Source organism: Eschscholzia californica, unplaced genomic scaffold, assembly GCF_041429995.1.
Source record: "Eschscholzia californica isolate CP2 unplaced genomic scaffold, dmEscCali1.0.p SCAF_1, whole genome shotgun sequence".
In the NCBI taxonomy this organism is placed as follows: Eukaryota; Viridiplantae; Streptophyta; class Magnoliopsida; order Ranunculales; family Papaveraceae; genus Eschscholzia; species Eschscholzia californica.
In genome coordinates, this window is record NW_028238198.1 from 60,463,390 (window position 1) to 60,489,569 (window position 26,180).

The 26,180-nt window shown below is 37.0% G+C and overlaps 2 protein-coding genes across 2 annotated transcripts; both read right to left on the bottom strand.

Moving 5' to 3' along the window:
- Positions 1 to 4,887: 4,887 nt before the first annotated feature.
- LOC147567963 (uncharacterized) lies at positions 4,888 to 9,152 on the bottom strand. The gene is made up of 3 exons (XM_086654458.1): positions 8,873 to 9,152; positions 8,649 to 8,758; positions 4,888 to 5,181 (listed from the first exon to the last, which is right to left on the bottom strand). The coding sequence occupies exons 1-3, from the start codon at positions 9,031 to 9,033 to the stop codon at positions 5,150 to 5,152; spliced, it is 303 nt and encodes a 100-aa protein (XP_086510584.1). The 5' UTR covers positions 9,034 to 9,152; the 3' UTR covers positions 4,888 to 5,149.
- A 14,847-nt stretch (positions 9,153 to 23,999) lies between these two features.
- Positions 24,000 to 25,845, bottom strand: LOC147567964 (PAN domain-containing protein At5g03700-like). The gene has a single exon (XM_086654459.1). The coding sequence runs from the start codon at positions 25,674 to 25,676 to the stop codon at positions 24,222 to 24,224; it is 1,455 nt and encodes a 484-aa protein (XP_086510585.1). The 5' UTR covers positions 25,677 to 25,845; the 3' UTR covers positions 24,000 to 24,221.
- Between the last annotated feature and the right edge of the window lie 335 nt (positions 25,846 to 26,180).

Consider the following 26,180-nt stretch of genomic DNA (forward strand, 5'->3'; position numbering starts at 1 on the left):
ATAAAATGACCTGAATAATAATTATTGATATTATTTTAAACTTTACCATCATTACACATAATATTTCGGTAATTTCTACTTAATAGAAAAAATCTAGGCTTTTTTTAGCTATTATGATAAGTTTTGGAATTTTTGAGTCTAAGCTTCAAAAATATGGGGGGTAATTAGTCATATATCCACTCCTAAATCAATAAACACTATAAGACTAAAAAAACATAAAATGAAAAATAAGTTCAAAAGTGTACTTTTTGGTGGGCCCCATACTCCAAGCCATTTATTTTTTCCCATTATTGTCCTTTTATAAATATATTTTAACTTATAGTAAACCAAAGGTTTTTGTGATTGAGTTAATAAATATATTCTTTCCATAAATTTTAAGAGAGAAAATTTATGGTCAAAATGTATTCTCAATATTTATTTCCAAAATTCTTTGTTGTCAAAATCAACATACCAAATCAGTCGTTCTTGTCCTAAAAACGATTCATTCTCTCTCTCTTTCTCTCGCAATGTTGTTACAACGTTTATATCTCTACAAACTAGTTTGTGTTGAAAATCATTATGAAAATTATATATATGTTGGTTAAATTTCGAATCTTCTCAAAATATTTATTTAATTCTAACAACATACTTAAATATAACAATTTTTATCACTTTTTTTCGTACGAAAAGAAGTTGAATTTTCCATCATTGCAATCTCATTTTCATAAAAAAATACTGTAAATTGATATTTATATTGATATTTATTTTGCTAACCTTTTCAGTTTTTTTCTAACATTTTATTGATTCTTATTAGCATAATATGCCTGACATACGTCATGAATTAGTTAGAGTAGGTTAATAAAAGTTTGATTATTTATCTAGCATCTTAGTGATTCTAACAACATTCTTAGATATAATAGAATTTTAAATTTTTTTTCTCGCATCTTATTGATTTTAAAAACACAATTATATACTTACACCCAAAAATACTTCTAAGTTTTTAAAGCAACTTAGGTGACGAATCGACTAACAACATAATAATATATCATATGTTTTCTGACTTACTTACATTGTGTTAGCGAAATTTTTAATATTTCTCTAGCATTTCCTCGATTCTCTTGTATTACTGAAATTAGGATAATAACATTTTAAACATTTTCTAGAATTTTTATTATTATTATTACACGTAATGCTTTTACATTTTTATGGACAGGTATTCAATCGTTGTATGGATTTCAGTGATGCAAATTCTTATAGTTGTTACCTTAAATGAAAAATAACTAGGGCAGATGCATGGGCTCTAATTTTCACTCACATTGGTCAAGAGTTTGATGGTGGGGTTCAAGCCTTCCGAGATGTTCTCGGTCATTACTCTATCAATACGAAAAAAAACTACAAATTTATAAAAATCCAATCTTGTTTTTAGCCATTTTACTGATTTTAACAACACAATTATATCTTCGAATAAAATTTAATCTTGTTTTCATTTAAAATATGCATGTAAACTGACATATATATTTTGCTGACATTTTCAATAATCTTGTATCATGTTATGGATTCTAACAGAATAATATGTGTTGTTAAAAAAAAATTCAATGTTTATTTATTATGTAAATAAACATGTTACCCGGTCATGAAATAGATGTTAGCAAAAAATTCTACTGCCTCTTACATTTTTTTTATTCTTTTACATCGGTCATATATTCACCCATGTCGGGCAAGCATTATATGGATACACAAAGATAATAAAAAAAAATATTGTCGACATCGTTGTGATATTTCTAACATTTCTGTGATACATTCTAGCATTTTCCGTTAACTCTCAACATTTTTAACGTACTTCACGATATTTGTACTAAAACTTAGAGTAATTGAAATTAAGAAAAACTCATTACAACATAATCAATTACAAAATAATATATTACAAGCACTAATAACTCCAAGATTTTTTTTTCCATTTACCTTCAATTGATCCAGTAACAACCAAGTTAACTCAACCATTTTCTTTGCGCTTGTACCGTTAAATTTTTGGCTAACATTCCATGTGAAAAATGTTTATAGTTAGATTCGACCACAAATTCATCTACGTGCAAAATCACATACAACCACAATCTTCCACAATCTCGTCAGTAAATTTGTAAATTAAATTAGTGTTCAAACAAGTATTTGTAATTCATGGAATAATAAAAATCTAAATGTAAAACTTTACAGAAAATATGTAAAGTTCTACTACCGATAAAGTGATTTTGAGAGTAACGTTGTTATTTTTGCAAAATATGTTATGTTTTGTCAGAGTTTAGAAAATATTGGTAAAATTTCCACAATTTATGAAAAATCAAAGAAGTGTTACAACAACTTTGAGGGTGGTGCCGACTACATAAACAAACTCACTCATTCAAAATAACAAAGTGTAAATGATTTTTTGAGTAAGTCATAAAATTATTAAACGTAAATGTGTTGTTAGAATTAAGAAAATGCTATGAGAATATGCAAAATGTTTGCAAAAATATCTATAAACTTTTCATGTAAATTTTCTGAAGAAAACAAGATTGTGAAGAGAGAAACAATGGGACAAAATCTGAAAGATTTTTTTAAGAAAAAGATTGATATCCTAACTTTAAGAATAAGAACAACAAAACCATGCATGGTGCAACAATCTATCGTTGAAAAAAACGAGAATATGGTAAAGAAAGAACTTTAATCCATTGAGCATCATGTTCTTCTAGGCTTTCTCCAGGTGAAGACTAAAAAGCGTGGATAATTTTTCTCTGCGATTTCTCTAGGTTTTCTCTCGGTGAACTGAAGAAGAAAGAGTTATAATAGATTTTCTTTGGGTCAAAAGATTGTGGAAGCATTCATTCAAAAGAAAAAGACAACTTTTTGTAGGGTTCGAAACTTCTTATTAAGGAATTATTCTCATGAAACTTAAAAGACGTTTGTATCTTCTAATCTAGGTAATTTTATTTGGCCACCGCTTTGGGGAAAGCACAAAAATTCTTAGGAAAGACGGTGTAAAACCAAAAAAACGCAAACCAAACGCACCTCAAAAGGCGTCGGCAGAAAGTCGCCGACCGGATGTTGCCGGCGACTTCATCATCTTCTCCCTCTCCCCCTTTTTTTCCTCTCTCTCTCTATTTTCTCTTTCTCTCTCTCTTCTCTCTCTCTCTCTTTTTTTTCTCTCTCTCTCTCTCTCCCTCTCTCTATCTCCCTCTCTTCTCCCTCTCTCTATCTCCCTCTCTTCTCTCTCTTCTCTTTCTCTCTCTCTTTCTCTCTCTATTCTGCCCCTTCTCTTCTCTCCTTTCTCTTCCTTCGCCGGAACCTTCGTTTGGATCTGGACTCCAGATCTAGACCAGTTTCGCTTGGATCTGGAGTTCAGATCCAGGCAACTTTCGTCTGGAAAACCAGACAAATATATCCTCCCTTCGTCTGATTTTCCAGACGAAGGTTCCAGCGAAGGACCATTCCCTTCGCCTGGTCCCTTCGCCGGAATTTAGAGAGAGAAAAAGGAGATAATAGAGAGAGAGGCAGGAGAGAGAGAGAAAGAGAAGAGATAAAGAGAGAAAGAAAGAGAGGGGGTTGAAGAGAGGGAGGGAGAAAGGGACGAAGAGAGGGAGGGAGAAAGGGACGAAGAGAGAGAGGGTCGCCGGCGTTAATGGTAGAAGTCGCCAGAATCCGGTGGAGGTCGCTGGAGTTCTAGTTGAGGTAGAGGAGTAGAAGAAAAAATAAAAAATTGAAAGGGTGATGTTTGGAGGAAACAAAAAAAGTTTGTTTGCACCCAAGACTTATTGCCCCGGAAACTTTGTTAACTTCCCCAAAACACTGGCTTTTTATTTAACATGAGATAGGTTAAGTAGTAGTAGAAAAAAGAGAGGTTAGACATGTAAATTACTCCTAGCAGATTTATTTGCTATTAAGTATTAGCAGATTTATTTTATTATCTTTAAGATCTAAACCCATTGACCCCTGTGATTTTGGACCTAAAACTCACCCCCTTAAGTTTTTGGACCCAAATATCCCTTGTTGAAGTAACACCGTTCTTTCTTATTATTTGGAGAATGGACAACGATGGCTTATATAAGCCTTACAAGGACATAATTCCTACAGAATCGGCAGAGAAATGGAACCACTAAAGAGTCCACTAGACTTGAAACATATTAAATTCCTCCAACTCTAATGAAACAAGCACTCATCTCCAACTACTACAAACTGAAATATGTATATATATTAACTCATCAGCTTATTTTCCGGACTTTGTCTACCCCAGCATCACAGTATGACTACTTAGATACTACCACGTTCAAGCCTCGCTCCCACTTGACTCGCATCCTCCATTTTCAATTAACAATTTTTGTGTTTTTTGAATCAACAACAATTTTTGTGTTGAAAATAGGTTTTGGTTTCGGGTCGGGTCAGATCAAGTGAGGACCATATTGATCTTTGGAAGTGTCAAACTAGGGTTTTGATTTTGAGGGGACAAATCAACCTTTGGTTCTCCTATATGGGGCAACTTTAATATACTTATGATATAGTGGCTGCCCCTTGTGTTGGGAAAAATCATCTTGAAATAGTGTGGTCACCAAATATTTATTAGGATAGACAAATGTGGGACTACCTCAAATTGTTCATATCTGTCTTAAGTCAATTTTCACCATGATTTTTTTTTGTTCAAACCAACTTGACCATACCTTACCCCACCTTTAGTAGGACCCCTAAAACCCTATAACCAACCAAAAAAGTGCATTAAAGTGATAAACCATCTCTGACCACATAAATCACATCCAAATAGAAGAAGACTAAACTAGTCCCAACTTGAATCAAAGATCAAGCAAGATGTTTTAATTTTCTGCAAAAATGAATGGAACAAGGCAAATAAGTTTTTCAAGATTCAATTGTGGGATAAATGAAAACTTGGAGAGAATGAAAAGAATTCCATAAGATGGTGACTTATTTAGTGACAAGTACAAAGATTTAAGTTTACTAACTGTGAATTGATCTTCTCTGGTTCAAAACTAAATATTTGAAGTACCTAATCCTCTAGTCACTGAGGGATGGTCCAGAATCAGTCCCTACTTCTATAGCACAAAAATCAAACATCGAAAAGTAATAAACAAAGGTGAAACCGAAAAAACTTCCCTGGCTGGTAGAGGGGCTGTCCTAAATAATCACATGATTAGATCGGACTGATGTAGTTGGCGAATCTACCTGTCACCGACAAAAACAAAAGTATCAAACTTCTGCAAGTTCTGAATAGTGAATACATGCTTTTAAACAGAGAACTAATGAAATTTTGAGATATGATTCGATACTCTTGCCAGGACTAAAAGATTCAGCACTATTGCCTTGTTAGTGAGTCCGTTTACTACTGCCAGGAGAAAAAGATTTAGCACTACGAGGTTATATGTTGATGCCGGTTCTTCATTAACATATTTGAGGGGATTTTAGATGTAATAGTATCATCAAGCGTACAAGGAGAGTTTACTGACATGATTAATGGGAAAAACTTACTTCCAATAGGTATCTCATAACTTAAGGTAGACCCTTGAGTGACCTGACTGCCTATAACCATGTCATACTAAAACTTAGAGCCGAAGTGCAGTGAACTTGCAAAGGAATGTTAAGGACATTAGTCACAATAAAAAATCGGGAATCACAAAGTTAATAATTATGTGCACGAAGCAGACTTTTTTTCACTCAAAAATGGCTGTTGCCGGTCACACAAGATTAGGGGTGGCAATTTGGTCCGAACCGGTGGGTATTTTCCCAAACCCGCCTCTAATGGAACAGGTTTTACCGGCCCGTTTATTAAACTGTTCGGGTTTGGTATGAAGTTAAAAAAAATAATCGGGTTCGGGGCGGGTTTGGTATTAGATAGTAAACTCCGCCCCGAACCGATTAGTACGAATATATTAAATATATGTTTTATTTAAGATTATGTTTTAAAAAATTTAGTCTTATATTATCAATTTAACTATGTTATGTTATATATTATTTAAGTTGTTGTAGTGTTTATGATTGATATACTCAAAATCTTATAAAATTTTGTTAACGATTGTTATGTTACTTCAAACTAAACTAACTTTTGTTAAACAAAATGTATTAAACGGGGCGGGGCGGGGCGGTAATGGTTTAGCAATTTTTAATTGGGGCGCGTATGGTAATTGAATATCCACCCCGAATAATTATTGGGACGGTAATGGTAAAACCCGTTTGCTAACGGGACGGAGTTAGGAAGGGGATGAACCGTCCCAACAGAGCCGTGGCTGAGGGAGGGCGGGTAGGGCATCCGCCCTGGGCCCCCACCACAGCAGGGCCCATTTTTTCTAAAAGTCTTCACATACATAGTTAACAGCATCATATTTAATAACAAAAGCCTAAGATCTTTATTGGTAATGGTCACGGGTTTCCAAAGAATTGACCTGGGCTCAAATCCCGTTATCCTACTTTTTTTGGTTTTTTTCTTTTTTTTTTCAATTGCTAAAGTAGCATTTCTTTTTGCTGAGTTATATTTTTTTTTTAATAATTTTATTATTTTGAGTGAATTTCTTTCATTTTTTTGAAGTGTTTTTAAAAGATAGAAATCTAGGTGTTTTAAAAAAAAACACCTAGACTCTAAACTACACAATCTACGAAGAAATTATATTTTTTTATTATTTTGTTCGTAAATTTTATTATTGTTAAAAAGAGTCAAAAACAAATTTCGTCCAGGGCCCTCAAATTGTCAGCCACGGCTCTGCGTCCCAAACCCGCCCCGTTGACATCCCTACACAAGATGGCCTCAGCCTTTTGATATCTATATTTACAAGACCATTATCGTCGCTATCTCACATATCCGAGACCACCAAAGGAATAAGTGTAAGGACCTATGGATCTACAAAAGAAAGAGTGTATAGTCAAGTTGTTTACTATCGTGCATGATAAGGTTGTTTGCTATTTTCCAAGTATAGATCTGAATTCTAAACCAATCTATGGGTAATTTGCATGTATAGCTTGAGTATTTGCATGTGTTTAGTGTTTATTCTCAGATAAATTGAGACCTTAAAACAATTCTTTATCAAATTCAGACATATTTCATAAGCTGAAAATACATGCATCGGATATAAATAATTGTCTCACAATCATAAGATAAAAGCATACATACAACTAAAATTACACATAAAACTAATTCAGATTTGACAAAAACAAACGGCACCTTAGTTAGGTGTTAGAGAAGAATGTACCCACCACCAATTGGCGGCAAACAAGGTGCCATGAGAAGACTAAAGTGGCATGTCTTAGCCTCTTTCTTAATATATCAAAATCAATACACTAGTGGCCTATTTTAGTTCACTAGGGAAACTACCAATCATGAGACTCATTTCCGGAGTCTCAATGGCTAGGCTTTGATATATACCCGAAAATACTGTCTACCAAGAGTCTAAGACACAACGTGGCACAGCTTATGCTAGCTTGGTGCACTGTTAATTGCCTTTGGAAGCTACCTGTGCCACCCAGAAATAGCATAAATAGACTAAATTTAAATTTTCCAGCAGATTGGAGTGAATTTTTACAAAACTGACACTTCGTTGAGCAATAAATTAACAACAAAAAACGAGTCTCAAATTTACACCACCACATCAATAAGTCTTCTTGTGTGTGTGTGTGTGTAATAAAAACTCAGACCTCGGATGTGCAACCATTACATTGGTGAGTGACTAACAATTCACGTGGGAGGTGAATTACAAGTTAAAAATCATCCTTCTCTTCCCTAGCATGATTAGCCTAATATCTGTCTGTTGACCAAACAGCTAACCCTTGCAGTCCTTCAAGAGAACTTTTAGGAGACTGCAAGAAAACTCAAAACCAAAATCCAATCTTTGTTTGTGCATTTGCACTTAGCTGGTCGTCACGTTGCTCCTAAGCTTCCCTACTGGGGTGATTTGGTACTTCTTCATTCTTTTTCTAATAATTAATTCATCATCATTTCGAGAAAACTTCAATCGTGGTTCATCAAAACTAGATAAGCCTAGGTTGCTAGAGGCTAGAGATCTTCCTAAAACACTACACATCGAACAAGCTACATAGTGATGAAGCATCAATGTAGAACGCAACCAATCACCGAAAAATCAATGTTCTAAAATACGTTTTTACGCCTCAAGGTGGTTAGCTCTCGCAAGGCCAGGCGCCGCCTCGAGGCATACGCCTTGTTGCGTAGTAAAATGATATCAATTATGTTAAAACATAACATAGTTTTTAAACTTTACTACCGTCATATAAAGTCCTAAGTGTTTAGTAAACAAAATACTACGTAATATGTATGTGTTGCCTAACAACTCAAAAATAACCGGTGATTTCAGATTCACACGTTTTAGTCTCTAGTTCAAATACATACGCCTCGAGGCATCAGGGTGACCTCTTCGCCTCAACCCGTAAATCTCAAGTATAAGACACTAGGAGTAAATAACTAGTAACACTTTCAAGGTATCATTTTTCGACAAGTTTGTAGTTCCGAGCAGGCGAGCACAAGCAAGTTATCACCATAATTAACCTAAACGATAGAATTCGGCCACAATTAACCTAATTTTGAACTGGATTACAACTTATGCGGAACAATTAGGTTAGAATCATATAACTGAGTGACAGTAAAATGCATATGAAGATAACAGAAGATGGATAAGGGATTGAAGACTGACCATCACTTGATGTGGTAGCATCATTTGGAAGCTTAGAAACAAGACAAGCAGATGCATTAGCACTGTGAAGTGGAAATAGTGAGCTCAAGAACAAGCCTTCTCGTCGCAATCTTCAATCGATACAAAATAAATTGTTAAAGAAATCAAAATTCACAAATAAAATTTGAAAAATGAACATTTATATAACGAATTAAAAAAAATTAATGAAGATAAGATTCAAATACCTTTCAGGAAATCGACCAGTAGAGATTTGAGTATGCTGGGAAATTAAATTTGATCGAGTCGAAGTTTGGAGTGGAATTGAGTGAGATGAGTTTACTGATTTGTTTGCTGTTCTACAAAAATTACGGAGAAATGTCGATGTTCGAGTAATCGAAGATGCCATGGTTGAGTGGCAATATTCAAATTCGTTTTGGAAGTAGAACCCTAAATCCTCTGCATTAACATTTCAAGAAAGGGCGCTCCTAAAATCACCGGGCATTTGGGCTATAATCGGGTAGTTGTGTGCTTTGAATTGGGCAATTTATTTTGACTTGCATTCTCACTCAAATTTGAATGTGGGTTTTCTTTGGCCCATCTTCTCTTTCACTTCTCTCTTTCTCGATCTCTCTCTTCCTCTTCCACTTATCTTTTCTCTCTCTTTCACTTCTCTTTTAGTCCCGCACTTGGTCTATATGTCTCGGACTAGACAATATGAGACATATCTCAACTAAGCGGATTTGGATAGTTCGTTTCGTATCACAATCAACCAAACTGATCCGGAGTATCGTGGGAGGTTTTTTGAGGAGAGAGAGAGCGCCATGACGTCAGCAGGGCGATTTTTCCCCTCTCCTTTTCACCTCTAGATCCCCAACTCGAAACCATAGATCTCAGCTTCTTCAACCTTAAATACTCCAATTTTAATCAAGCTAAAGAACAATTACTACACTCCAACCACCTACCCACCAAGATTTCATAAGAGACAATAATAATTGGCACCTCCAGCACGCGAATTTAGTTTCCCAAGTCGAGAACCCTAGGGATTGGGGGAGCATCAATTTGAATAACAGCTCAAGATCACAACGCGTCAAAACCTAGATACTTTTACTGCAATTATCAACACGTAAAGGTAACTTCAAACTCTTCCTCTTCCTGTTAGCCGGTTTTTACTAGTTTTGCTGGTTTTGTGTTTGTTTTTTTCGTTGTGGGTTGCTTCTTCTCTCTCTCTATCGAGTATGTCACCGGTCACTACCACTTCAGTTGAGTAGACGGTACTAGTGTGTGGCTGATTCCCAAGTCCCCTGCATGTTAAGCAATGATTCTAATTTGGTGTAATCTCTTCGTCTTCTTCAAGCTTCCACTTCTCTATTTAAACTAGATCCTCTTACCTTACCCTGTCACCTTCTTCCATTTCTTTTCTGTTTACACTCATCATTCTGCTTCCATGGCCTCCCATTACTCCTTTTCAACCCATGGCAAATTAACGCTTAAGTTTACCAAACCATCATCTAAACAGGAGCTTCAACCCATTGACTCTGGATTTATTGCTCGTTGGGTATGTCCCTATGATGTAGGGCTTATCTTCATCAAAAAGATGTTGTACCCTCAATCCAAATTCTTTCGTGATTGTGACTACTAACCTACTGAAGGTTCTGTGAACACATTTCTCATCAAACCAAAGAGCCAGTTTGTTCTAGATGCACTAAACTTTGGTCGACCTTGGATACTAAGAGGTATGATGTTAGTACTTAAGGAAGTGGTTTTTCCTCTTACAGATTCTTCGAACCTATGAGATGTACTTTGTACAAGGTTCCTCAAGCTCTACAAAATAGGGAAGATTTTGACTTCATCTTTGGCTGCATGGGCATCAAACCCAGAAACTTTGGTAGGGTAAACAACAACACAGCCAGAGTTCATTTGATGTATGATACCCTTTGTTAGCAGTGATCAATCCTATTTTCTCTGATGGAGATAAAGTAATCAAGATAAGCTATCAGAAATTTCCAGGAGCCATTTGTCAGTTATGCCGCATTGTTGAGCACCCTCTGAATAGTTGTCCTATTTCTATTAACTCTTCTGATGAAGATTAAAATCTAACCCTGAACCTAATGGATGCTATTATGGATGACTCTCTTACCGTGCTACCTGAACCACCTCAACTCCTTGCTCCCCCTCCATCACCTGTCCGTGGAGTCATCCCACCCCACCAACTTTTTCAAGCTTCAGGTAAGAGAGTTGTGACTTCTCGAGACCCTCCTCTGCTGGTAACTCTAATCAATCGCTCGAGGACTCTCAGGAAGATGCAACTATGCTGGAGAATGTGGAAGCTAGAAGACTCTTGCAAGAATCGTTGCTTCTCACTCATAGTCTTAACATCCTCATTAATGCAGGGGACAGGGATGAAGCTGCACTCTCAGTTTCGTTTTCTCACTAAGTCAGTCCTTGGGTGTCTTCTTTTAGTTTTCTGTTATCTAGGTTTAGTTTTATGTTCGGTGCATGTTAGTTATGTTTGGTAGTGTTTAGGCAGTCTCACGGTTTTGCTGGTTTGTTTGTTCAGGTATTTTGTGGTAATAGTCTGATTATTATCTCAGTTAGCTTCAGTCCATATCTGGACTTTTTTTTTGGTATCTTGAGGTGATAGGCTGAACTGGGTGGTACTAGACACCTCAGTTTCAGTCATCTTATTTGTAATAGCTCTTGTTGAGATATATATTAGACTGTTAACTTTAGTTTGTTTTCTTTGTCAGCATTTGTTTAGATCTTTCCCTTCTGTTCTTCTGTCTTTAGATATTTTTTTCCTTTTAGTCTTGCTGTTATTTGTTTATCTCTCTTTTCTTTCTCTGTTGGTTGTGACTGTTAGACTGCTCTTGTCCTTGAGCTTTTACTGTCCTAGCTCGATTAACAATGGTCCTTCCTCTCTCTATTCCGAGGAGGCTTAGCTTAGACCGATTCTCGGGTGGCCTTTGTACTCTTTCCAGTTTCATCTAGGAGTGTTGAGAGTGGCCCTTAGTCTTAGCACCCTTTCTCTTGCCTTTTGACCTGGGGGCCTTTATACTCATCTTATAGTCTCCTGGACTTTTGATAGTGGCCCTTAGATTTTAGTTTTGACCTGGTTCGTCGTACTTTGACCTCGTCAGTTGTCTCGTATCTTTTCTGTGGGCCGTCCTCTAGGCCTTTCGGAGGGTGGCCTTTATTTTTAGCAACCTTTTCTCTTGCCTTTTGACCTGGGTTGGGGGGGGGGGGCTTTATACTCATCTTATAGTCTCCTGGCCTTTTGATAGTGGCCCTTAGATTTTAGTCTTGACGTGGTTCGTCGTACTTTGTGAAGGGAATTATACCCTTATACTAGTGTTTATAGCGGATAACGACATCTAATGTCTAACACTAGTATCCCCAAGATCATCATGCAAAATTAGTAATTAACTAATAGGAAGATAGTAGATTACCTTAATCGCTATTTCCCTCGAGCTAGTTGAATAGATTAAAGAAGACCAAGAGCTTTAAACTTAGCTCCTCTAATTGGGACACCAAACGGTGTATTTAATCTTCCTCCTTGAAAGCTCTCTAGCACTCCAATGGTGGTTTGATAATAAGATGACCTTCTTACTTGACTAGAAGATAGCTTGGGAATTAGCTCACTTTCTCCTCTCTACTTGATGTGGTAGAGTAAGAAAGCTTAGAGAGAAATTCCACATCTTATTCTCTGCCCTAAGAGTGTTTATATAGAACCCTAATGAGAATACACCTCCTCAAAGGTTTCCTAAAACACCCTTTAGAATAAGATTTAGGGAAATAGTCGAAATAGCAATTAATGATATTTTCTCAATTCCCTAAGGAGAAGGTATCCAAACACCACGAAATTTTGCGTGCATACTACTGGGTATGTCAGCAACTCACCCTCCAAATCTGAGTCCCGGAAGTACCCGAACCGGCCTAGGCCCAAAACCCTTATTTCGGGCCTTTTTGCTATCTTTTGCCCAAATTCTATTTAGGCGTGTGAGATATGTTTATGAGACATTCCCAATGTTATACCACACTCCCACTAGTCAAATCATCCGATTATATACCCATTCTTATGTGTAACCCGATGTAGGATCCGATCGAAGTTAGCCGCGAATTAATTCGTAATTCGACGATCGTAGTTGGTTACCAGCTAAACACTACGACCCTTAAATAAATCGGACTTGATGATCTTCTTCATCAATTGTCCTAACCGACATATTGCTCGCATTGCCATCTTGGTCGAAGGACATCTCCTTCACCTCCTTCAGACTCCCACTTGGACTTAGAACAAGTGCAATGGCTCGATTCCCGTGTCAATTTAGTATCCCATCTGATACGTCACGTCATTCAGACTTTCTTGATCTCTGAGTACAACTGTAAAAGACAAACGATTAATTCTTAATCTGTTTGAGCGCGGCCACGCATTTTCAGTTGTCACTCATCAAGTGGCCTTGAGACACTTTTGACCTAATGTGATTAGGATGACACAATCCATTCTTGTGCTCCCACTTAACTTCATGTCTATCCTGTCCTTCCCAGTATCTGTCTTTATAACCTCCTTTTACGGCGCGGTGTTTGACGGAACCAAAGTCGGACATTCCTTACATAAGATGAGTGGAGCACTCATGTTTTGAGGAATCTCTCCAATCTTGTCTTTTGAGAAGTATTTGACGTTCATCAAGAGTGATGTACTTCTCATTAGAGGGTTATCCAGTGTATAAACCTTTTACACACCCACGTAGTCGAATCGAATACACTATTCCTATAGCCCATGAAACTGCGATATCCCATCGACTCCCGTACTAGTCTTCATGAGTCATTGTTGTCCATGCAATGACCCGGACTAGGGATTTAACAATAAATATTCCAATTTCACTTAATAGGGTTTCATTCATCAGATCACGTATCTGACAAACTTATTCGGAATGTTTTATCATCAATGGACTGTCGTTTAAACACTAAACTAAATTTAGACGACTTGTGAAATAACTCTATTATTTCTGATAACGCGAGTTGTAAATCTGAGTCTCTTCTGTAAAACTCTTTTTACCCACTCAGTTTTACTTGTTGAGGTTTATTCCAAATTTACCTCATGCCTTAGACTGTGTATGAATCTCATACTATATCTTAGGTGATAGTTTAGTTTGACTACCGTGGTAGTCGGTTTTAAACTTTGCTTATTATCAATTAATTTGAAGATTGTTATCTTCAACCTTGATAATATCTAGTAATCTTACCAGAGTTAAGGCTTTTAATTTCTTATGTAGAATTTGCAACGGTTACGGCTAAACACTTTTAAGCCTACTTTCCTTCCATGTCTGGAAGTTTGCTACGATGACTATTTGTACTATTTTCATCCTTTAGCCTTCTAGGATGTTTCAATAGTGTTTCGGGTTTCCAATCCGAATTGGATGTCTAAATGCTAGTCACGTTCAACATGACACTACTTTATGTTTTCAAACATAAACGTCTCTCTCATGCGTGCTTGCTCATCGGTGTCTTTTCAAACTCCGATTTGGCAACGCTCTTTGTCATGAGTTTTGGGTAGAAATTCTTTTAGACTTTTCCGAGTCTTAGATTTTCTGTTTCGGATCTCAAGCATCTCAGCGTACGGAGCCTCTCTAATCCTATCATCTTTTTTATCTATGCTTATAGATCTTCAAATGCCCAAAATGGCATTTCATCCTTGTGTGTGGTCCTTTTATTGAGTCAGTGTGTTCACTATTACACAACATCTTATATCGTACTCAATCTTTTGTATGTACTCTGCATACGGACCAGGAAGGTTTGTTTCTCCCACTTACCTTCTTGAAACTCGTGATTCAAGATTTTTCTTCATTCCTCAGGAATCAAACTTCTTTGATTGCCTCTTTGAATCGAAGATTCTAACTCTTGCGTGCTTTTAATCCGTCGATGGATTTTTGAAGCATGTCTATGGACATAACTTGATTGGAAGAATCTTATTCTTCTTGTCTAGTTACGGGAAACATGAATGTTTCCATCCTTCTCAGTTTTCTACTTTGGAAAACCAATTTAGGTCTTCCGTTGACTTAAATTATCAAGCTTCATGTCTTGACGAGATATGGATTCCATGATGATTTTGGCTTCTAGTCAAAATCTAGAGTCAGTTTCCGTTTCTGCGCAGGTCTTTTATCTCTTCAGAAATAACCTTTATTTTCTGAGTCTTTGAGATTTTACTTTTGAACTTTTAGGGCTTTTGAACAACAATTTGGAATTTTCTCAACTACTTTGAGATATTCCTTTAGAGACACTTTCACTTGCTTTGAGAGTTTTCCTGCGAATGACATTCGCTTTTGTGTGGTGGGTTTATAAGATCATATCTTTAACCTTTCCTTTTCCGAGGAGCCGCAATTTGTTTCTCTTGGTTGAATTTAATCGTTTTGTACAAGTTTCATGATTGTTCTTCATGACTCTTCATGATTTTTCTCATGATCGAATTAAATCGACTTGTACTTTTCTCCCACTTATTCTTGTAATAATTAGTACTTTTCTCCCAGACTACTAGGTGTGCTAATTACTAGAAGAATACTATCATGAGCAACAAACACTTTGTTCTCTTGATTGGTTGTGGAAGAAGCCCAAATTTCTTTCAAAAGGAAATTGCGTCAGATATTAGCTAGCTTTGTAACGCTTTTACAAGTTTTAGCCTTAGACGGAGTAGGTTAAGTGTGAAAGCAATCGTGTCTAGAATATATCCCATGGTATTCGGAAGACTGGCTTAAACCCATCATTGATCGAATCATTCATAGCAGTGTTCGATTACTCCCACTGAATCCACCATCCGTCGGATGTGTTCCATGGAGCAGAGTTTGGGAAACTGTTTCTCAACTCCTTTGATGGTTATCAAGTGGTTGACCACCCGAATCTAATAGGATGGCTTAAACTCTCTTGTCAAAGTGATTCTTTATTTCGGTTTGTACTTTGTTTGAACCTTTCAAACATTCTGACTTACACTTTATGATTAAAGTTGTCAGAGTACGTATTGAAGTTTCTCTCGTTTAGCTTCTGCAAGTAAACTTATAGGTATGCATAACACCGTATGAGTCCTAATAGATTACTAGTCTCTATGCCTTTTGAAAAGGGTGACTTTGTCAATTAGTCCTTAAGACCCAATTGACAATGCTGAAGTTAATGAACTTGAATCTCTTGATATCAGCCATTATCAATGTTAACTTTCAGTTAATTTATCCTGGTTTAAAACATCAGATGTTTCTAGAAGAACAAAATGTTTAAAGTTAGATCAGTGTCTAAGAGAAGACTTCGATCCCTTTCAGCATCCTTAGCATTACTGCTTCTGCTCCCTCTTGGATCATACTTCTTTTAGTCAAGTATGTGATTTCCTTGAGCTTTACCGATCCGCACATCCGGTTTAAAATACCTGATGAAGGAATTTTACGATACTTGTTTTTAACTTTGTTAACAAGGATACGGAACCGGAATTCATAATTCCATTCCTTTTGTCCTCCAGGTGCTAAAGGTAGTTTCCTTTTAAATTGTAGAGCCATTGTTTGGAAACATTCACAGTAATGAGGAATACTCTTGATCATGTACTCGACAAGTGCTTTTCTTTGATCAAATGTTTGTCTCACTTGACTGATCCTTTATCCTTTTGAATCTCAAGAGCTCTTTCTTAGATTCTTTGTATCAAATCTCAAGAACCTTTCTTAGATTGGATATTCCCGTATGTTCTGCTCAATTTTTTCGTAATAATCTGAGTGACTCATCTAAGGTCTTATCTATCTTTGTTCAATCTATATTGAACTGGGTAAAAGATGTATTTTGTTGTCTTCCCTTAGGATGACTTTCAGATTGCCTTGGAGGTCTCGTACCTCCCCATTTATGACTTCTGTTGGAATTTCTTCCTCAGTTTGTCTTAATGGTCGTGCTAGCATCCATTGCTCTTTCAAAGAGAATGTTATACGATTGCTTGCAAAAGGCTTTTGACCTTCTCTTGTATGAGTCAACATTGAGATTGGGTATTCTAGTGACCTTCCTTTTGAATCTGAGAACTATTCTCGGATTCATTCTTCCATTCTAGGAAGTGGATCAACACCTCCCTTAGGTGTGGTTTAAAGTTGAAATCGTTTCCTAGTGTCATCTTTAAAACTACATAAAGAAATGACAAAGTTTTAAAACTCGTTATCGTTTTGAAAAACTTAGTTTTCCCACATTATTCAATAAAAATCGTCCCCGATTGAATAAGTGATTCCAAGATCCCAGTTCTTCGGAGTAAAGCGGACGAAGGCCTTACCCTTTGACTCCATCGTTCCGGGTGAGTGAACTACTTCACTGATCATACCTTATGACTCTTAGTTGATAGATTTCATTGATGAATGACTAATTTATCCTTTTGCCTCGAGTATCCAAGACTCTCTTGCTGATCTCGTTGAGTAGAACCATTTAGACGTGTAGGCCTCTTCTATAGACCTACCCGCATTGTCCCGAGGTAGAGGAGGTACTCTGCGAAGGCCGACCCACCTTCCTCGAACAAGGGCGCAACGAGTGTCTTAATTTGGATAGGCGATTACTCAAGATTACGTTTTGGGGACTTTAACGCTAGTCTGGCGTTTGTTATAGTGAACTATTTAGCCTAACTAACATCCACGACATAAAGAGTAAATAAGTAAGTAAATGCGCGCGAGAAAATAAATCAAGCAGACATGGATCCTAGTATGGCCCCCTAACCTAGAAGATCTAATATCCTTTGGTTTGCTTCTTGTTTCGTCTTTTGATTCGTCTAGATCTCCATCTTTGAACCTCCATTGATTTCTCCCACTCGCCTTTGAATTCCTTCCTTGAGTTTCTTCAATGGACTCATAGACCCTAAACTCTAATTACAAGACTTTAACGATTCGCAGATCGTATAAACTTGAAATTAAAATTAATTACAAATATGCACCCATCCGTGCTTAAAACAAGAATATAGAAACAAATCTATGGCCATACTAGTTTCCCGCATTCACATCACATGCATTCATATAATATATTAAGGCTAAGAATTATATATGCATGATTATCTTGGGAGACACTTTTGTCGACATCACATGTCACATTACGGACTTTATGTCTAAATTCGAAGAATTCGACTAATGGTGCGTTTCGGTTTTATTTTTATGATTTCTAAAATCAACTTCAAGAAAAACTCCGTTTCGGGTTTTGAAAGCGCGGGTCAGTTTCGGAAAAATATTGGTTCGATTTTTAATGATTTCATAAATCAATTTAAAGAGAAATCCGTTTTGGCCTTCTAGATGGCCCGGATTAATTTTGGAATTATTTGGTTGGAATCGGAAGAAAATTTGGCAAAAACTCCCACTCGAATGATGGTCCCTTTTCGTGGTCCGCAAAGCCTCAAAAAAGTCTGGGACAAGTCCTAGACAAGTCCCGGCCCAAGCCCACAAAAGGGCTCGGACAAGGTCCGGACATAGCACGGCCCATAGGGCCGGCATGTCTTGGCTGAGGCCTATCAAGGCCTGGTCTCGTCCTGGCCGGAGCCAAGATGCTAGTCCATGTACTAGAGGCGTCTTAGACGCCTCTGGTGCTGGACCGGACCAGCATTAGGAGTCTCGGACCTAGTCCGAGACACCCAGAACCTCCCAGACCAGTCTCCAAGACGCGTCTGGTCGAGAGCTTTGGACGCGTCCAGGAAGCTACCAGTGCAAATCTAAAAATTTTTTGTTAGTTTGTTTAGTTTTGCAAATCTCTATTTGCTATTTTCCAAATTTTAAACTCTTTCTAAATTTTGAAATCCCTTTTAAAACACTTCTAAAATTTCTCAAAACTTTTAGAAACTTTTAAAATTTCCAAACTTTGTTTTTTGGAGTTTCTTAAAACTCAAAAACAATTCTTTTTAGAATACTTCTAAAATTCCAAATTTTTGAAGTTTCCTAAACCTCAAATTTTTTTTTTAATCAACCAATTTTGGATCAAAATTCTAGGTTTTTGAAACTTTTTCAAGAACAATTTTGAAAACCAATTCAAAATCAATGAAATTCAATGTTTTGAAACACTTTCAATCATCAATTTTGATTTTTTAATTTGAAAAACTAGTTGAATCATATTCATTGTAATCAAATTATGAGTTTGAAGTACTTTTAAAATACTTTTATAAACTCAATCTATCAAACTATCAAGCATATCAAATATCAATTAATTCGATTCTTAGCAAAAACTAGTTAATTGCAAGAGGCTCTGACGCCACTGAAGGGAATTATACCCTTATACTAGTGTTTATAGCGAATAACGACATCTAATGTCTAACACTAGTATCCCCAAGATCATCATGCAAAACTAGTAATTAACTAATAGGAAGAGAGTAGATTACCTTAATCGCTTATTCCCTCGAGCTAGTTGAATAAATTAAAGAAGACCAAGAGCTTCAAACGTAGCTCCTCTACTTGGGACACCAAACGGTGTATTTAATCTCCCTCCTTGAAAGCTCGCTAGCACTCCAATGGTGGTTTGATAATAAGAAGACCTTCTTCTTGCTTGACTAGAAGATAGCTTGGGAATTAGCTCACTTTCTCCTCTCTACTTGATGTGGTAGAGTTAGAAAGCTTAGAGAGAAAGTCCACACCTTATTCTCTAACCTAAGAGTGTTTATATAGAACCCTAATGAGAATACACCTCCTCAAAGGTTTCCTCAAACACCCTTTAGAATAAGATTTAGGGAAATAGTCGAAAAGAGCAATTAATGATATATTCTCAATTCCCTAAGGAGGAGGTGTCCAAACACCACGAAATTTTTCTTGAATACTACTGGGTATGTCATCAACTCACCCTTCAAAATTCAGCCCAATCCGAGCCTCGGAAGTACCCGAACCGGCCTAGGCCCAAAACCCTTATTTCGGGCCTTTTTGCTATCTTTTGCCCAAATTCTATTTAGGCCTGTGAGATATGTTTATGGGACATTCCCAATGTTATATCACACTCCCACTAGTCGTATCATCCGATTAAATACCTATTCTTATGTGTAACCCGATGTAGGATCCGATCGAAGTTAGCCACGAATTACTTCGTAATTCGACGATCGTAGTTGGTTTCTAGCTAAACACTACGACCCCTAAATCAATCGGACTTGATGATCTTATTCATCAATTGTACTAGCCGACATATTTCTCGCATTGCCATCTTGGTCGAAGGACATCTCCTTCAACTCCTTCAAACTTCCACTTGGACTTAGAACAGGTGCAATGCCTCAAAAAATACACTTTCTTCTTCTCTTTTAATACTCTTCTCTCTTTCATTAATCAACTCCCTTCTTTCATTGCTCTTCTTCTCATCTTCTCTTTCAACAGTCTTCTCCTCTTCTTCTCTATCATAACCTCTGTAAATCTCAGTTAAAAATGACGAAGTTTATCAACATCATCGTTCATTATGCTGGTGAGTGGAAGGACAATGTAGATATGCTTGACGTGAGTCCGTCTGATTACATTGGGGGGATATATTCCTGATGCCAGACATTCAAGTTCCCATTTCAAAGAGACCGACGTTGTTTCGTCTGATGGATATCATCGATAAAAAGTTAGGGCTAGAAGGAGGTGTTACCATCGAACTCTGGTCTCTTGTAGAGATTGAGAATTGGGTTGGTCTATTCGAGACAGAACTTCTTCAGATTACGGATGATACAAGTCTGATGAACACCTTGGTTGAAGTTGGAATTCCTAAGGATTACGAAAATAGTTGTCATATGTATGTTTACGTCGACTGGCCTGAACCCCCTCCACCGCCAAGACAACCTAGGACAAAATCAAGGTGTTTGATGAGGCAAAATCGTCACTGGGATGGAAAACCAGTCATTTATCCTAAACAAGTTGCTGTTAAGAGATTGCCCTATAATAGAAATCGTCCAATGATCGATCTTCCCTTGCGTGTCTGAACCACCAGTGATCGTGTTGGATCCAAGTGATGTGGAGATGGAATCTGAAAGAGATACAGATGTGGTTAGAGATGATCAGATGGATGTCCAGATGGAAGTCCAAAATGAGTCTGAGGTGGTACTCGAAGGGGAAGAGGGGGTCGTAGTAGCACAATGGTACGAGTTGAAACTGAACAGCAGGTAGCACAACAGGAGATGGAGGTGCAAGGAGGGGAAGGAGGCGAGGGACACGTAGTAACCCAAGGGGGTCTAACTAGTATATTTGTTTCAAGACAGTGGTTTTTGTTGGGCATTTTGTGGTTGTGTTTTGAATTTGTGGTTGTGTTTTGACTTTGTGGTTGTGTTTTGATCATATGCTTCAGAGAAGGAGGTGTTTTATTCCAGACAATGTGTTGTGTTTACTTTTGTGGATGTATCTTATGGATGTGTTCAGTTGGTGGTTGAAGACAGTTTTATGACTTATTTTGTGTTTGCTTATTTTGTGGATGTATCTTATGGATGTATTGAGTTGGTGTACTCCATTTTGGCCCCCATTTCCATAATAACTTGTTTAGTTGAAGACAGTTGAAGACACTTACTAACTTGGATAACAATGAGACAGATACATAATAACTTGATAACAATGAAACAGATACATAATAACTTGGATAACAATTACATTTTGACCCCCATTTCCCATTTGCCCCAATCTCAAAGCAAATCCATAAACTTCTTACACATTTGATTATATGAAACTTGGATAGTAACCATCTTTCCTTTGCTTGTTTTAGTCTCACGAACCCAATCTTCAACCCAATCGAACTTGTTGCAAACAACACAAGAAAAAAATTTCTTTTCAAAATTCAGATCTATTAGCGATGTTCGAATTTTCCTCCTACCTCGGCATTTTGATCTTGGGCAGGGGGTGTCTACCCATGAACAATCTTTCGCCCAGTGATAATGAAGACCACAACAAAAGCATGATTCATCTTTGCTGTAAGAACCGAGACCTTTCAATATTTGTTGTGGAGGGGATTTCTGTTCATTTATCTCTACCTTTTTCTGTTCGACTCTCTCTTCATCCTTGGCTTCATCAAGCCACTGGAAAGCAAGACAGGTATGAAATTGGCAAGTAAGGTATTTCCTAACCCTACCTTCTCTAGTCTTAGCAACCTCGACTCATCTGATGCCAATACATTTGGGGCTAATGCACTGACTGTAAACCCAAGGACATTCAATTATTGAATGAAAGGGTTCATCACACATTTGACAGGAAACTGTCAAATTTATTGGTGGGGATGAAGAACTACCGCCCATCTCTTTCGGCCCCAAGGTTGGTGAAGAAGATAAAGAAAGATGAAGAAAGATGAAGAAGCTAAAGAGAGATGAAACTTGAGAAACTGATATTTGCTGGTGTCTAGAGTGTGTTGGTGAAGAAGATGAAGAAGGTGAGTTTCTCTTTAACTGCCTAGGGAAGGTGAAGTTTGGTTGAAAAGGTAAGGGATGAGCATTAAATAGCCGAAGGGATTTGATAGGGGATGGGACGACTCAAGATTTGGCGTGGGGAAGGAAGATTTGGTCAAAGGGGTATTTCGGGTATTGCAAAGTATTAGGTTTGACCTGGTGGTGTCAGCGCTGCCCGAAAAATTGTTTTGGGGGCCAAAACGAACTGTCGGACACTTATTGGGGCAAAAACGGCGAGTTGATCACAAATCGGGGGCCAAAACAGAATTAACCCAGAAATCTTTCTTTATGCCCTTAAGTCGAGACAAAAAAAAATTATCAACACAAATACATTATATAGTATAGAGAATTATGGATGTATATCAAGTAAAGGGCGAAGCAAACTTTTTACGTTAGACAAAGTTGGCCATAGACTAAACTGGTATGAAAGAAAAATCGATTTGTATGACTAGTTTGGAGAAGACAAATTCTAGTGTAAGTGAAGGAGTTTGAACCTAAGGCTTCTTATGCCTCAACTGAACCAACATCCGTTAACCTAAGTATAAAGTAGTACATATAAATAATTGTGTATATATAATTTTCTTTTATTCTTCTAACTAACATTAAAGAGAAAGGCCAGGAGACAGGAGACAGTCGCACCCACTGAATCCGGCCCCGATCCTATGTTATTTCTGCATAAATAATTTTGTGAAAGATGGATTTGGTTAGAATTTCAATTTTGTCATTTTATTTCTTTTCCTTGGTGGAGCTGTTGGTTCTTATGTCACAGTCTTGTCTATTTTTCGTTATTTTGGACAACAGAAGAAAATTGAATTTGTATGGGTCATCTGGGAAGATTATAGGCTGTTGAATGTTGTTGAATTGGATCACATTTCTTTCCCTACTGAAACTAATTTCCTTGGAAGCTTGTGACTTAGCCCACTAGGGCAGTCTCCTAAGATGTTTGAAATTTAGCTTCACTTGAAACGGGGGAATAGAGAAAGTAGTTGAAATTTAGCTTGGCATTGTTTTTTTTTCTAGTGAACTTTAGTTGCTTATCCACCTAAAATGCAAAATCACATATCACCCGTAAATAAACCTTAGCCATAAACCCTCTGTTAGTCAGACTTTTGCGTTCATATATCATAATAGGCGCTGAGGGGAAAGCTAAATAGTTTCCGGGGTGTGAAATTTTAAAGAGAATATGTAAAATTTTGAAAAGTTTCCGGGAAAACATATTTTATGGGGAATATGTTTCAAAATAAAAATTAAAAACTCTCCACCTCACCTCTCTCCTCCATCTCATCTTCTATCTCTGCCACCTCATCATCTTCACCGACGAAGGTCGCCGGCCGGCGACCTTCAAACATTAAAGAAAAAAAAAAAATTCTCTCTCTAAAAAAAAATTTTTTTTTTTGTTTTAAGACCTAGATCTGGTCTGTTCTTCAAGAACAGACCAGATCTAGGTCTGTTCCTCACGAACAGAACAGAACGGACCAAGATCTGGTCTGTTCTTCAAGAACAGACCACATCTAGGTCTTAAAATAATTTTTTTTTTTTTTTTTTTTTAGAGAGAGAGAGAGAGAGAGGAGAGAGAATTTTTTTTTTTTTTATAATGTTTGAAGGTCGCCGGCCGGCGACCTTCGTCGGTGAAGATGATGAGGTGAGGTGGAGATTTTTTATTTTTACCCCTAACAATTTACAAAATAAAATTGTCAAACAAAATTGACCAATTTTTGACCAAGTCTTCACATCCCGGAAACTATTTAACTTTCCCCAAAGCGCTGGCCATCACAATATTGTCTTCCTTCACGTTTATGCAAAAAATGCAGAAATTCTGTTTATTTTCGAAGAGATTGATATCTTTGTTAAAAATTATCTAAAACATTGATGGAAAGACATTCGTGCAAATTGTCGAATATTTTTTTATCTAAACCAGTCATTTTCCGCAAGTGCTTCTTACAAGACGTAGGACAAGACGTTGACATAATTCAAAAACAAAATTGGTCTGATCCGAAAGACCAATAATAAGATGTCTATATCACAACAAGTGACAAAAAAAAATGTAAATATGGCATTTAACTAATAATAAGTGTGATTTATATATATTTAATATTTAATTAAATTACTCAAAATAGTAGTGGTATTAGCCAATCTACACCATCCCTTCATCTTGAGATTGTTTGATTTCTTGATTACTCCAGTGGAATCAAGAGATTGAAAAACATCACTTTCTCTCTCTAAATCTTTCTCTCTCTCTCTCTCTCTTGTCTTCAATGCTGGCAGAGCTCAAGTGATCGAAAACTAGCAGAATCAAGATCCTTATAAGGCCTAGAAACTAACCCATCATCAATGAATTTCTCTCTCTTTCTTCTCCAAATACTGTAAATGAAAAACCCAACTCCTCCAACAAAAACAAGAATTGCACCAATAACCAAACCAATTGCTAATGCAAAACTCATCACTCTTTTCTTCTCTTCATTCTTCACTTTAAAAAACCCTAATTTATTCTCATCTCCAACACCAACCAAACTAGAAATTGGATAATCAACTTTATAACAATACCCAGTTGCATTATTAAACAGAGCTCCCCAACAACTACAGTTTCTCTCACAAGAATTCTCACATTCTTCCAAAGTTCCAATCTTTTCAAATTCCATGTATTCCTTATAAGGTAATTCAACTCCTTTCTTCCTCAAAATCCAATACCCACCATTTCTAATTACTCCATTTTTTGCACAAAAATCACCAGATTTAGGCGGGAAACATTGACCGGATCGGTACTCAGTTTTCTCATCTAGGCAAGAACAATCATGTCCAGGTTTACAGATACCATATGACCCACAAGAACTCGGAAGCTCACACTCGTCCGAAATCGCTTGAAAATCGAACACCCAACTCGTTCCACTCCAGTAATACCCTTTTAGGTTTCCATCCGATTCAAGCTTGAGTCGTCTAATTCCAGGTATGGGTTTTTGAAAAGTGTCGAAAGGAAGAACATCAACAGGAGCTTTTAGATTTTGATACATACCCAAATACCCATTTGAGCTAATTTGAGCATAAATTGGTCCATGTCCTTCCACAATTTCTGCTTTTGCTTGCATAGCTCTGTGTCTGAGATAAATTTGATTTGAATTCAGATTTACTTTTGCATATAAACCAAAAAAATCATCACCCAATTTCATAGAATAGATCTTATTTGATGAAATTAGTGACATTGAAACTGTAAAATTTTGATTTTCAAACAGGGTATCTGATGGAAAATCAAAACTTTGCCAAAGAACAGAGTGATCAGTTTTTTGGATTTGAAGATTTGAGTTGTTGAGTAGAAGAAGACGATCACCACCGTTTCCACTTGACCAATATACTCCTGAATCTGAATCAGATAAGACTAAACTTCCGTTAAAGAGAAGATTTGTTGATTTTGACCAACTTGGAGAAGTGGGTGTATTGGCTAACCAAACTGGTTCAGAGGATGGGAGGTGGAGAATGGCAAGACCGAGTTTGGATCGGTCAAATCGGATAAATCCGAGTGAGAAATTACCAGTTGGATCTGTTAGGAGAGATTGGAATGAAGTAATGGATGAGTCTGGTGTTGCTGTAAAACCTTTGAGGAGTTCTTTCTGGGTAGTTGCTACACTGACAGAGAGTGTGTTTAGAGAGAGAAAAGTAGTGAGAGAGAGAAGGATTTGAATAAGATCAGTTGAAGACCAGGTTGGTCTTTTCATGGTTGGATAGAAGAAGATGAAAGAGAGGAAGAGAGAGCAGGAGAGGTAAAGGACTAGATCACTTACAGATTTTGTTATGGGAATTTGAAAGGGGAAACATTAACATTTTTCCATCTATATAAAATGATAGTGTACTCTAAAAAGTTGGTTGCACACAACTGTTTTGTCCTGTGTTAATAGGGTAGGGTATAAGGTAGAAGTATGAATTAAAATAGATGTGAGAATAGTTTGCCGCTCTAGAAGGGGTATCTAGCGATCAAGAATATAATGTCTAGGTCATCTCAATTCGTTGCCAATTGATTTTGAGTTGGATGGCCGCAAACTTAACATGGTATAGAACTAGACACACACGTGATCATTTAGTATCCGAACGGGCCAAACCAATCTGATCGAGACAGATTTCGACGGTTTGGGGACCGATCCAATAGTTATCTAGATTGGTTCGGATAATGAAAGATCAAAACCAAGGGGTTTGGTTCGTTTCATGGGTTTGTTTGACAGATA